General features: G+C 47.8%; 1 protein-coding gene across 1 annotated transcript in view; it reads left to right on the top strand.

Moving 5' to 3' along the window:
• rapgefl1 (Rap guanine nucleotide exchange factor (GEF)-like 1) overlaps positions 1 to 14790 on the top strand; it is a 37405-nt gene that overhangs the window by 4689 nt on the left and 17926 nt on the right. Inside the window, exons 3-5 of the mRNA XM_085272352.1 lie at positions 11538 to 11616; positions 12952 to 13174; positions 14390 to 14487. Of these exons, the coding sequence (XP_085128478.1) occupies positions 11538 to 11616; positions 12952 to 13174; positions 14390 to 14487 (400 nt within the window). The remainder of the gene's footprint in view (positions 1 to 11537; positions 11617 to 12951; positions 13175 to 14389; positions 14488 to 14790) is intronic.

Genomic DNA, 14790 nt, shown 5'->3' with positions numbered 1-14790 from the left:
TGCAGCCTGATTTAAAACACGTGAGAGAGACAGACGGGGACGAGGACACGCTTCTGAGGCGCTGTGAGCGTTTGTGTCCATCACCACGTGAAACCGTATTAATAATAATAATAATGATTGCATTTATATAGCGCTTTCCGAGACGAGATTCTTCTTCTTCTTAACAACGTGCCCTGCTGTGTGTGTTCACACGCTCACCTTAATCTGAACCAACGTCTGCTTTGTGGAAGATTTCAAAGATTTTTTGCAGAATTACAGAAAATTCTGGATCTAATTCAGGGTTTTGTTCCCTGCAGGTGGGTCTGTGTGGCACAGTGTGTGTGTGTGTGAGACCCAGCGGCTGAGTGGAGCAGCATTTGCTGTGATGGATGCACGCAGCGCTCCAAAGGTCTGTGATTAGCAGCTGTTTGTTGTCCCAGCAGATTAGCGGCCCGTCTGTGGACGCAGGTTTAATGCGGCGGGTTTGTGTCGGAGCAGAGACGCGAGGCGGCTGCGTTTCTCTCTGAGATGAGGAATGAAAGCTGGGCTTGCCCTCAGGAGCGTCGCAGCTCTGCAGGATTCAACTCCTGTCACTGTGTTTCTGGTCGCTCTGCAGGACTACAAATATGGAGAGGCAGTCATTTACAAACTACAAACCCAGCAGGTCTGAGTGTAATTTAACAAAACGCTGACAAAATCATTAGAAGCAAAGATGAAGATGTTTTTTCTCAGGCTGTGAACAGTTTATGGATCCTTATTAAAGCGAAGCTTCAGAATGTCTGTGGCGTTAACTGAGTCCTGTGCTGAGCTCAGAGGTCAGAGGTCAGAGGGTGTCGGGCAGGAGAGCTGCAGCGGAGCGACGAGTCTGCAGCTGGAAATCACTGCTTCATATTTAACACTGCAGAGCTTCAGCCCGTCAGCCTGACCCACATCCAGCCTTCACTGCTCGCACACTCACACACACACACACACTCACACGCACACACACACAGAGAGAGACACACGGACACACGCGGACGGACAAACACGCAGACACACTCACACACACACACACACACACACTCGCTCAGGAAGTTCGGCTGGTTTGAGACGGTGTTCGTTGTGTTTTGCGCCGCGATGCGTGCTCACCTTTCTGGTTTTACCTGCTCGTAACACACACGCACACCTGCACGTTTCAGACGTCACACACTTTGACGTGTTGCCAAAACCGTTGATTGAGAAACAAAAATCTGGATTTCAGATTCCTTCACTCTGCTCATGTGACCTGTTTATGGGAAAGCTGGGGTTTCCTTCATGAACACTGGGATTTTTGAACGCTCTGCTAAAGCGGACTGACTTTACTGCTGAAGTGCAGCAGAGTGGCTTTGCATGATCTTCATAATAATCCTTGTCTGTCTCCTCCCACAGCACACTCGTGTGTTTGATGGGGATGGATGGAGGCGCTGCTCGTGTTTAACGTTGGAGGGCGACCCTGTGAGAAAGTTTAACCATGAAGCGCTCGCACCTCTGATCACTGACCAATGACTGTGACCAGTCAGAGAGGCTGACGGGGGCGTGGTCCCCCACAGGGCTGCTTCAAACAGACAGAAAAACTCAAACTGACTTCAGGTCAGTTATGTTGGACCACAGACTGTATATAAAATAATAAACTTTATTTATAAAGCACACTTAAAAGATGTATGCAGTACCATGATGCCAGCGTGCCGGTCACGAGGCGGGGGACGGTGTAAGCATAGAGGTGAGCAATAACAGTGACGTCACTTCCTGTTGTGTACGAGCGACAGATCGAGCCCGGCACCTGCTGCAGGTACAGAACAACTTTGTTCCCCGAGCGGTGTTTCTAAATCCGTTTATCTGTTGTAGTTCCCTCAGCACTCCCTCTGTGCTTTGGCCCTGGTTCATGCTGCGTGTCTCCGCTGTTGTTGAATACTTTCAGCTTTGCCTGTTGCGTTCGCCGTTTAATTCCTGTTTCCATGTCTGGATTATTTTGTCCTCGGCTTTACAGTCGCAGGATTTGGAGCCTGTGATTTTTATGAAGACTGTTGGTGGCCTCAGGCCCCCGTAAAATGATCACAGGTCAGCGTCCCCTGAAGTGATGTAAACATGAATGTGTGTGTGTGCAGACTGGGGCTGTGACGCTGGTCTAGATAATCCTGGTTCAGCCTTTCTTCACACCCACAGCGATGACTGACGGACTAACGTGTGTGTCGCTGGGAAGATATGAAAAAACACTTACCTGTGCGTACCTGCCGCGTACGTGCCTCTCATTAATGACATCACGTGCTGTGATTGGCTCCTGGGGCTTTAAGCACTCATTGTTTTTTTTCAAATCAAATCAAATCACTTTTTTTTTTATTGTCACATCACATGTGCAGGTACATTGGTACAGCACATGTGAGTGAAATTCTTGTGTGCGAGCTTCACAAGCAACAGAGTTGTGCAAAATACAATAATGTAAACAAGCAAAATACAAGAATGGCTACATCTGAAACTAATAAATATATGTACAATATATAATAGTATATGCATTTCTGGATGTGTATACTAAATATTTTTCTACGTGTGTGTGTGTGTGTGTGTGTGTGTGTGTGTGTGTGTGTGTGTGTACACATATTTTACAAGTTAAATAGAGTAAACAATGAATAGAATATATAAAATAAAATATACAGAGTTGAGACATGTGCAAAACAGTGGCATTTATATACAGTGTGGAGTGCATAATGTTGAAGTTCCAGTAGTGAAGCTGAGGTGTCTATGAAGTGTTCAGCAGTCTGATGGCCTGGTGGAAGAAGCTGTCTCTCAGTCTGCTGGTACGGGACCGGATGCTGCAGAACCTCCTTCCTGATGGAAGCAGTCTGAACAGTTTATGGCTGGGGTGACTGGAGTCCTTGATGATCCTCCCCGCTTTCCTCAGGCAGCGCTTCCTGTAGATGTCTTGGAGGGAGGGAAGCTCACCTCCAATTATCCGTTCAGAGCACCGCACTACTCGCTGGAGAGCTTTGCAGTTGTAGGCGGTGCTGTTGCCATACCAGGTGGTGATGCATCCAGTGAGGATGCTCTCAATGGCACAGTGATAGAAGGTCCTGAGGATGCGGGGGCTCATGCCGAATCTTTTCAGTCTCCTGAGAAAGAAGAGGCGCTGCTGCGCCTTCTTCACTGTTTTGTTTGTGTGTACTGACCACGTAAGATCCTCAGCCAGATGTACTCCAAGGAAGCGGAAGCTGCTCACTCTCTCCACAGCAGCGCCGTTGATGGTGATGGGGGTGTGTACTTCTCTGCACCTCCGGAAGTCCACTATCACCTCCTTTGTCTTTGCGACGTTGAGGGTGAGATGGTTGTCTTGACACCAGTGGGTCAGGGCGCTGACCTCCTCCCTGTAAGCCGTCTCATCACTGTTGGTGATAAGACCCACCACTGTAGTGTCGTCCACAAACTTCACAATGATGTTGGAGCTGTTAGTGGCTGTGCAGTCGTAGGTGTAGAGTGAGTACAGGAGAGGGCTCAGTACACACCCCTGTGGAGCACCAGTGTTCAGTGTGACGGGGGATGAGGTGATGCTGCCCAGTCTGACCACTTGGCGTCTGTCAGACAGGAAGCTAAGCTTTTCATATATAAAGCATCAGCAGGGAGTGATCGGAGATCACAAAGAGCTATAAGCTGCTGCTGCGTTGTTTACAGGTGAGACTCCGCCCCCTGAGGGTGCCGCATCATCGCACTTGAAACATAAAAGCAGAAAACTCGTCAGCTTCACCGTTTTTAAATAAAGCTGTGGGAAAGCATGAGCCAGCGGTCGCTATGGAGACATGCGTCTGCTACCCCATAATATTATCATAGTGTGGGTGTGTGTAAACATCTGGCTCACAGGTAACACAGAAAGATGACAAGTTTCACGAAAGAGGAACACACACACACACACAGACACACACACACACACACACAGAGAGACACACACACAGACACACACAGACACACACACACACACACACACAGACACACACACAGACACACACACACACACACACACAGAGAGACACACACACAGACACACACACAGACACACACACAGACACACACACACACACACACACACAGAGAGACACACACACAGACACACACACAGACACACACACACACACAGACACACACACACAGACACACACACACACACAGACACACACACACACACAGAGAGAGAGACAGACACACAGACACACACACACACACACACACAGACACACACACAGACACACACACACACAGACACACACACACACACACACAGACACACACACACACACAGACACACACACACACACACACACAGAGAGACACACACACAGACACACACACAGACACACACACAGACACACACACACTCACACACACGCCTGTTGGGGCAGGTATTCAGGCGTGTTACTCTCAGACGAAGAATGTAAACACCAATTTCGAGCGAGCTTCATTTTCGTTGCATTTTGTGCGTTCACGCCTCTCTTTGTCTCTTTGTGAGGACTTTGTGCAAAGCGAGGACCTCGGCTGCCGTCCTGACTTGTTGCTGTCGGCCCGTCTGAGGCTCAGGTTAGCGTCACGCTCCTGTGGACACATGCTTCCTACAGCGTCCCCACAAATACAAAGTTTGGTCACTGTGTGTGTGTGTGTGTGTGTGTGTGTGTATCTGTGTGTATCTGTGTGTGTGTGTGTGTGGTGGACTTTTCAGCGGTTTTATTGGCAGCTGAGCCCAAAACAGAAACTTTAAAGCCTCGTAGTTTTATTCTGGGCTACAGCCAGAACATATTTACATGCTTCGGATGTTCTCAGGCTCCGTGTCGTTGTCTTCTGTTTTGTCAGGAATGAGCCCGTGGACAGGGACGGGCTGTTGTACACAAACCTGCTCAGTAAAGCCTGAAACAAACATATTTGATGGTTTGATTAGAATCCGGTGCTCAGAGGCAGAGACGCTCAGCTGTGCGTCTGAAGGCTCTGCCTGCAGATGACTGAAGAATCCGTGTTGGCAGACGTCGACTGACATCACGTATTAGCTTTGTTGTACTGGGATCAGTGGTGTGACTCCATATGGGCCTGGTGGTTTGATGAGCAGCAGGAGGAGAGCTGATGGGCACAGAGGAGGCTCAGGTGTGTTTTGGCTCTTTCACCTGCACAGAAACCGAAAGGTTTATCTGACAGAAAGGAAAACCCTGCAGCGTCACATGACCTCCTGAAACAATCATGTGGCGTGTTGGTGGAGCTGAGCACAGCTGCTGGGTTATCTAAGAGTCTGTAATAAGAATAATTATGCAGCAGCCAGTCAGTCATACAAACACAAACAGAAGAAAAGCTCTGAGTGGGAGGAGTTTGGTTTCTCCTCTACAAACGCAAAAGAAGCTTTTACCTTCCTCCTCCTCGTCTTCCTCGACCCCTCAGAGTTGCAGGTTTCCTCGTTTTAGGAGTGTGTGTGCGTGTTTGTGTGTGTGCAGATAACATAAGAGGCTCTTTAGCACCTGTTCACATAGCAACCAGCTCTCAGTAAGACATTTGGAGAAGAGGAGTGGGAGGCAGAGAGAGGAAGAGTGAGAGCCAGGCGGTGGGAGGGAGAAACACAAAGAGACTGAAATTAGAGGCTTCAAACTTCTCTGCACAAAAAACACAATTTCATCTCAGTGAGAGCGAGGCAGACAGGATGGACCCCTGACCTCTGACCCAAAGCTGAAGCATATAAAATAAAACGGAGCACAGAAACAGCTGCAGTAAACATCTGTATGTATGCATATGGAGTGTAAATGACCAACCCACATGACGGCATGATGCTGAACATGATGCTGCAGTGTGTGTTTTGTGCTCGCCATCAGCGATGCTGTGCTCACCGTGCGTGCCGTGCTCGCCTGTTCTCCATCATGGAGTTTGCTCGCACAGTTGGAGGTCTGGATGTTTGAAAAGGTTTTGATCTGAAATGCAAACTGAGAAAAACTCTGCAACACAGATGAGCCGTCTGTGTCCCAGAGTTCAGTCTGGATTCAGAGGAACAGGAAGTGCTTCTCACCGTCTGCTCCACATGTGTGAGGAGGTGAGGACAGAAACCTCAGAGCAGTTGGATAATTGGCAGAAGGTGGATGATGGACGGATGGTTGGCTGGATGATAGTTGTTGGTTGGATGGATTATGGATGGATGAATGGATGGATGTTGGTTGGATGGATGTTGGTTGGATGGATGTTGGTTGGATGGATGTTGGTTGGGTGGATGATGGTTGGATGGATGTTGGTTGGGTGGATGATGGTTGTTGGTTGGATGGATTATGGATGGATGAATGGATGGATTATGGATGGATGAATGGATGGATGATGGATGGATGTTGGTTGGATGGATGGATGATGGATGGCTGTTGGTTGGATGGATGCTGGTTGGATAGTTGTTGGTTGGATGGATTATGGATGGATGAATGGATGGATTATGGATGGATGAATGGATGGATGTTGGTTGGATGGATGTTGGTTGGATGGATGCTGGTTGGATAGTTGTTGGTTGGATGGATTATGGATGGATGAATGGATGGATTATGGATGGATGAATGGATGGATGATGGATGGATGTTGGTTGGATGGATGTTGGTTGGGTGGATGATGGTTGGATGGATGTTGGTTGGGTGGATGTTGGTTAGATGAATGGATGGATGTTGGTTGGATAGATGATGGATGGATGATGGATGGCTGTTGGTTGGATGGATGTTGGTTGGATGCTGGTTGGATGGATGATGGATGGCTGTTGGTTGGATGGATGCTGGTTGGATGGATGTTGGTTGGATGGATGTTGGTTGGGTGGATGATGGTTGGATGGATGATGGTTGGTTGGATGGATGGATTATGGATGGATGAATGGATGGATTATGGATGGATGTTGGTTGGATGGATGTTGGTTGGATGGATGTTGGTTGGATGGATGATGGATGGCTGTTGGTTGGATGGATGCTGGTTGGATAGTTGTTGGTTGGATGGATTATGGATGGATGAATGGATGGATTATGGATGGATGGATGGATGATGGATGGATGTTGGTTGGATGGATGTTGGTTGGATGTTGGTTGGGTGGATGATGGTTGGATGGATGTTGGTTGGGTGGATGTTGGTTAGATGAATGGATGGATGTTGGTTGGATGTTGGTTGGATAGATGATGGATGGATGATGGATGGCTGTTGGTTAGATGGATGTTGGTTGGATGATGGTTGGATGATGATTGGATGGATGTTGGTTGGTTGGATAGATGATGGATGGATGTTGGTCGGTTGGATGATGGATGGATGGATGGATGATGGATGGATGATGGTTGGATGGATGATGGATGGATATTGGTTGGTTGATTGGATAGATGATGGATGGATGTTGGTCAGTTGGATGATGGATGGATGGTTGGATGATGGTTGGATGGATGATGGATGGATATTGGTTGGTTGGTTGGATAGATGATGGATGGATGTTGGTCGGTTGGATGATGGATGGATGGATGTTGGTTGGGTGGATGTTGGTTAGATGAATGGATGGATGTTGGTTGGATGTTGGTTGGATAGATGATGGATGGATGATGGATGGCTGTTGGTTAGATGGATGTTGGTTGGGTGGATGATGGTTGGATGGATGTTGGTTGGGTGGATGTTGGTTAGATGAATGGATGGATGTTGGTTGGATGTTGGTTGGATAGATGATGGATGGATGATGGATGGCTGTTGGTTAGATGGATGTTGGTTGGATGATGGTTGGATGATGATTGGATGGATATTGGTTGGTTGGTTGGTTGGATAGATGATGGATGGATGTTGGTCGGTTGGATGATGGATGGATGGATGGATGATGGATGGATGATGGTTGGATGGATGATGGATGGATATTGGTTGGTTGATTGGATAGATGATGGATGGATGTTGGTCAGTTGGATGATGGATGGATGGATGGTTGGATGATGGTTGGATGGATGATGGATGGATATTGGTTGGTTGGTTGGATAGATGATGGATGGATGTTGGTCGGTTGGATGATGGATGGATGGATGTTGGATGGATATTGGTTGGATGGATGATGGATGGCTGTTGGTTGGATGGATGTTGGTTGGGTGGATGATGGTTGGATGGATGTTGGTTGGGTGGATGTTGGTTAGATGGATGGATGTATGTTGGTTGGATAGATGATGGATGGATGAATGAATGGATGGATGATGGATGGCTGTTGGTTAGATGGATGTTGGTTGGATGTTGGATGGATGGATTATGGTGCACAGTCATTGCTGCACCCCTGCAGTCATTTTGTCGAACACGTATCGCTTTCGTGCCGTCACCGTTTCATCCTCGACGCTGTGATTTCTGTCCTCTCTCTCTCTCTCTCTCCTGTGGGCGTTTGGGTTCGGCTGCTCTCTCTCGCTCTCCTCCCACGTTCACACTCTCTGTGTTCTCGCCATCGCTCTGCTACCCCGTGATCTGCGCTGCACATGCTCCACGCCGTTGAATAATCAGAGTAATGAGTACAGGTTTCAGCTTCAGTGCGGCACTGTGTAAAAACTCATTTACGTGTGTGTCAGCTGACATGAAAGATAAGCGCCACCTACCCCCCCCCCTTTAAATCTGGGACATACAGCTGTTATAGAGGCGGGGCCAGGGCGTTACAAACTGGAACTGAATAAACTGAACTCGGTTCAGCTCTGTGTTAATTTCACCTCTTCTGTCCGAAACAAGCTGTTCTTGCTCCTCCTCTTCACCAAACTCTCCTCTGATTGGCTGCCCATCAGTGTGCTTCCTGTTTGCCCACTTTCATCAATGTTTTAATGCAAATATGTTTCAGATACTCTGAGAATCACTGAAATAAGTTCTTGTTTTATTCTCGATGTTTGTCTCTGGAAACATCTGGAAGCTTATTTCACCTTTTTAAAAAATCAATTAATGAATTAAAAATGGACATTATGTTGCAAACACAATATTCACATTATTGATCAGTGTTTAACATGAATGTATCATTTTGAGCTGACGTGTTACATGGAGTACTCCTGTTAGTACTGCAGCTGATTACTTCAGTCAAACCTCCATCATCGGTGGATTATTGATCAGTGATCAGTAGTAAGCATGAAGCTCTCATCCTGTTTCGTTTTTTTTCTTCTCTCACATTTCCCTCTTCATCCTCCCACTGTCGACAACGTGGTGTCGCTATGGCAACCGCCTGCAGAGAGGCGGATCGCCACAGGCCACGCCCACTGCAGCATGCTTGTCACACACACAGCAGTGTATTTTTGGAGATGTGACCACAGGTTTTGGCTGTTTCAGCAGCTTTAATTACAGCTGTAACTGCAGCAGCTGCTTCACCTCCACACTCACACACACACCCTCCTTTTCTCTGTGTGTGTGTGTGTGTGTGTGTGTGTGTGTGTGCTGAAATCTCTGTGCAGCAGACTGGAGACGAGCTAAATGTAGGCCACGAGGACGTGTTAGCCTCAGAGCGGCTCGCTCAGAAACCAGACATAAAGATTTATTCATATGTATCCGTTTCACACACACATGAGTGTCACAGATAATAAAAATATCCACGTCTGTGTTTCCTCCAGCTCACTAAATCAAAGCGAGCGTGATGACATTATGATTATTATCAGAGTTCTGCAGCAGAGTTTCATATGCGCCTCTCCAGATCTGGTTGTCATCGCTGTGTTTCCCTTTATGTTTTATCATTTATCGTTGTTTTTGTTTGTGTAACCCAGGTCCCACGTAGCTATGGTAAAGCTAGAGTATATAGTACAATGAGACTGGGCCTGGGTTCGTAGTGCTACTAATAATGATACCTGATACCCTCTAATTTGCTATAATAAGGACCACCACAACTGTATTTTACACAAATTAAATCCCTCACCGGGTATTTATTTAGACAAAAAGAAATGAATAAAATAAACAGTTACTCTTATAAAATGAATTGAATTAAAATAAACAAACAAAATTACTGTAAAAGTGACTACGTGGGTTTTCAATGAAAGATTTATCAAAACAAAATACCTCTTTCTTAGGTGCCAACTGTTATTTCAGTTACAACAGCTCACACCTTTAAAATGGATGAATTTCAACCTTTGATAATAACTTTGATTAACTACACACTTACTCAATTTAAACCAAATTTGTAACAGTGGGCCCACACACACACACACGCACTTTAACCTGTCCACACTACACCTGTAGCACGGTGCTTGTTGCAGGCCTGATTCGAAGTTCGGGTGCGGTGAGGCCTAAAACTGATGGCCGCTTCACTCAAACTGAGCCATAAACAAAATACGTGCACTTTAGTTCCAGTTAGTACTCACGAGTCCAATGAGTTTGTTAGTGGGGCAATCAGAAACGGGCAGTTAGTTCACCAGTAGTGAAGACAGTCAGGGGTAAGAAAACAGTCAGGGGCGAGGAAACAGCCAGGGGTGAGAAAACAGCAGGGTCCATCCGGGCAGAAACCTCTCTCTCCTTTCAGAGCGTCCCTCGGCTTCTAAACATATTTAAACACTTGAGCTACAATACCAAATGCTATCACATAACGATTTAGCATTAGCATGCTTTGACTGAAAATCACAGAGCTAAACATACAGCATGGCATCACAGCACATAACGCGGTAAGCTGCGCTAATTAGCAAGCCGCTAGTTAGCATCACATATCACGCTATTTTATCACTATAACGAATAGTTACAGTACAAATGTCAAGGCACACAGTCTCATTTACCTCTTGCAGATCACAAATAAGTAATATCAGGACCACGGGTAGTCGACCTCAACGATACACTTAGATGCAAAATCCACACCACGTTTGCCTTACGACATCTCTCTCTTCAGACTTAGCTTCTGTGTCCGCTCCCACAGATTCACACAAAGATTACCACTCGTCCCGCCCCAAGAGTGACATTGACTGGCTCGTCAGCACAACAACCAATGACAATACAATATTGAGATAACTGACACTAGATGGGTAAATAAACTTAGGTTACACCCCAACATATTTATTGTGCACAGAAAATGAACTCTAAATCATGAAACCCTTATATTTATTGGACTCTTAACTGTAAATGAAATACATTTGTACCCAAGCATATGATTTTTAAACCTTTTATCAACTATTTATATTTTAACCATTTCTTATAACAGTAGACTTTTTCTTTTATACTGCAAGCCCGAATAATTGCAGACAGGGCTACATCTGGAAAAAACGTTTGTTGATGAAAAGACAAAAATGATAAGAACACTCATTGGTTACGTCAACTCGTGATGTCATCCCCCTGTTAAAAATGCAGCGGTCCATAAAAGCTGGACGCAGGTCTAAAAAATTGATGCCTTAAACCTGCGGTCTGTCTGACGTCCAGCAGGGGGCGACTCCTGAGAGTTCCTCTGGATTAGCATTGCTGCACACGGCGTCTACCTCAAACCCGTTTCCCTCAGCCCCGCCCCCGTGACGTTGGTCGGGCCTCTGAGCGTGTGTGCGGATGTCGTGCTTCTCTCCTGGCTGCAGGCCTGTGTTGTGTTCAGGGACAGTCTGTACAGATAATCTCTGTGTGTTTGTGTCTCTGTGCAGAAACGCTCCTGGATGACTTTATGTTGACACATCCCATCTTCCTGGCGGCGGACAGGCTCCAGCAGGTCCTGCTGCAGCAGTATCCTTCACACGCTCACAGGCATGCGTGCCTGGCTGTCGAGCGGTCGCCTCGCAGCGTTATCTGCTGCGGGTTCTGCAGGTTTGTGTCTGAACAGCTCCGGTGTTGTTTTGTTTCGTTTCTGCAGCGTTCCCACGTTGTTGGCATTCCAGTGACGGGAATGGGAAGTTTTCTGCTTCAGTGGAAAAACAAAACCTGGCTGGCAGACTTCCATGAAACCTCCATGATGTCATTGTTTTACCCATAATGACCTCTGACCTCAGCGGTTTTATCACCACGCCTTTGAGTTTGTAGATCCCAGGAACAGACGAATCGTGCTGTGACGCCTTTACAGATATCAGCTGTGATTCTGTCACCAGAGCGTCGAGTGCTGCGGACCAATCACGCTTCAGCAGGTCAACGTCAGCGCTTAGAACAGGAAGTCCTGAAAACCCGTGGGCGTACACACAGGAAGAGACCGTCATCACCGACTGAACTACCTCAATCTCCTCAGCCACTGAGCGCGCTCTGTAGCATCCAACAGGAACAAGACTCAGACCTGAAACTGATCTCAGATCAGCTGAGCAGGACGCTCACATCTCATCTTCACCGTCAGCTCTTCGTCCTCTAACCCAAAAATGAATAAAGAGCACGTTTAATGACCGGTGCAGCAGCTCGACACTCGCAGCGCAGAAAAGCAGATTTCTGCTGCAGCCGCAGATCTGCCACAGAGAGCGATGAAGAGCTGAGAGGAAGAGGAGCAGAGGGGGGTGTGGCCGAAAGAAGAAAGGGAAGGACAGGCGAAGAGAGAGCTCCATGTTCAAGAACACGAGACGTTCAGGGACTCGTTCAGGAAGGGGTGAAGGGATCAGACGGGGGGCCGGGCACATTTAGCCTTCTTCGTGGACAGAGCCGTGATCAGAGAAATGGCGCTCGTCAGGCCTTCAGTCTCGCCGCGTTGAACAGTCGTGATGATTCACCACAAGCGTCGCTCACAGCTCAGCTGCTTTTAACTTTTCTCAGCTCTGCACTTCCTGCGTGCATTCCCAGGGGATCATGGGAACTGTAGTTCTGTTTTCATAAAGAGGATAAAAAACAAAAAGCAGCATCATCGGCCAATCGGAGGAGAGGAAAAAAAGAGTCTGTGTGAGGCAGATGTTTGTGTGTGCGTGTGGTGATATGTGGGTCATCATGGCGGCGTCTCCAAGCTGCAGCTCTGTGAAGCTGAAACAGCTGATTATGGGTTTGTGCTGGCAGCTGTTTGTTTGTGACGACAGCAACAATCACACCTGTGAGATTTGGTTTCAGAGCGAAGCTTCAGGCGAATGTGTTTCCTCCTTAACTTGACTTTTCCAGATTCAGCCTGGAGGGAGATGGAGGAGGGAAGAAAGGGGAGGCGGAGGGGTGGAGGAGAGAGGGAGGAGGGAGAGGAAGAGGGGAGGAGAGGGACAGAGAGATGGAGGGAGCGATGGACGGAGCAGAGAGGAAGCAGGCGGTGCTGACGGTGGCGTTTCGATACCTGGACACCTACAGAGAGCTGCTGCAGGAGGAGGGCGAGCGCAGCAACAGCTTCCCCAAGGTTACACACACGCAGACACACGCAGACACACACACGCGCAGACACACACACACACACGCAGACACACACACATGCAGACACACAGACACACACGCACGCAGACACACACACACACGCAGACACACACACACACGCACACACGCAGACACACACACACACACACACACACGCAGACACACACACACACACACACACACGCAGACACACACACATGCAGACACACAGACACACACACGCAGACACACACACACACACACACACACACACACACACACACGCAGACACACACACGCAGACACACACACACACACACACACACACACGCAGACACACACACGCAGACACAGACACACACACGCAGACACACACACACACACGCAGACACACACACACGCAGACACACAGACACACACGCAGACACACACACGCAGACACACACACACACACGCAGACACACACACACGCAGACACACACACACACACACACACACACACACACACACGCAGACACACACACATGCAGACACACACACACACACACGCAGACACACACACGCAGACACACACACATGCAGACACACACACACACACACGCAGACACACACATGCAGACACACACACACACACACACACACGCAGACACACACACACACACACGCAGACACACAGACACACACACGCAGACACACACACACACACACACACACACACACACACGCAGACACACACACACATGCAGACACACACACGCAGACACACACACACACACACGCAGACACACACACATGCAGACACACACACACACACACACACACACACACACGCAGAAACACACATGCAGACACACACACACACACGCAGACACACACACACACACACACACGCAGACACACACACACACACACACGCAGACACACACACACACACACACACGCAGACACACACATGCAGTATCCGTCTCAGCCCTGAGTGGTTCCTGCAGGTCGGATCCAAATTTCTGGAAAAACAATAATAACAATAAATAATGTTAAAAAGCTCCAAATCTCCACCTGCATGTTTCCACACCTGTGACTCCTCCCACTGTCAGCGTGAAGACTGCATCACGGCGGTCGATGCACAAACATCCGTTTTTTATTTGAATACTTATTCTTCATAATCACTGCTGGGACTGTCTGGATCTGAAGTGTGTGTGTGTGTGTGTGTGTGTGTGTGCAGGAGCTGTACATGTGTGCCGTACAGGAGTTGGCCCAGTATCCTGAGCTGGTGGAGGACGTCCTGAAACTGCAGCGATGGACCGAGATCTTACACTGCCCGTAAGACACACACACACACACAGTAACACACACACAGTAACACACACACACAGTAACACACACACACAGTAACACACACACAGTAACACACACACAGTGTAGTCAGCGGGTGCAAGCTTCCATACAAACTTTGGCGTCTGAGTCCGTCAGGGGTTTTTAGGTGACCATGTTTGCAGCCAGTTTCATGCAGGGTTACAGGCTGGTCTCTAGCCCCATGTGACCTAAACCTGACCAATCAGAGCGCAGTAATCTGTGTACAGTCTGCACACAGCACGCTTATCATGTGTTGATTTCTGGATGTTG

This window comes from Mchenga conophoros, linkage group LG4 (assembly GCF_057382185.1).
Source record: "Mchenga conophoros isolate Kocher_MC1m ecotype Shallow Benthic linkage group LG4, M_conophoros_male_GT1.1, whole genome shotgun sequence".
In the NCBI taxonomy this organism is placed as follows: domain Eukaryota; kingdom Metazoa; phylum Chordata; class Actinopteri; order Cichliformes; family Cichlidae; genus Mchenga; species Mchenga conophoros.
Note: the sequence above shows the minus strand (reverse complement) of the source record. Positions and strands in the feature narration are given on the sequence as shown.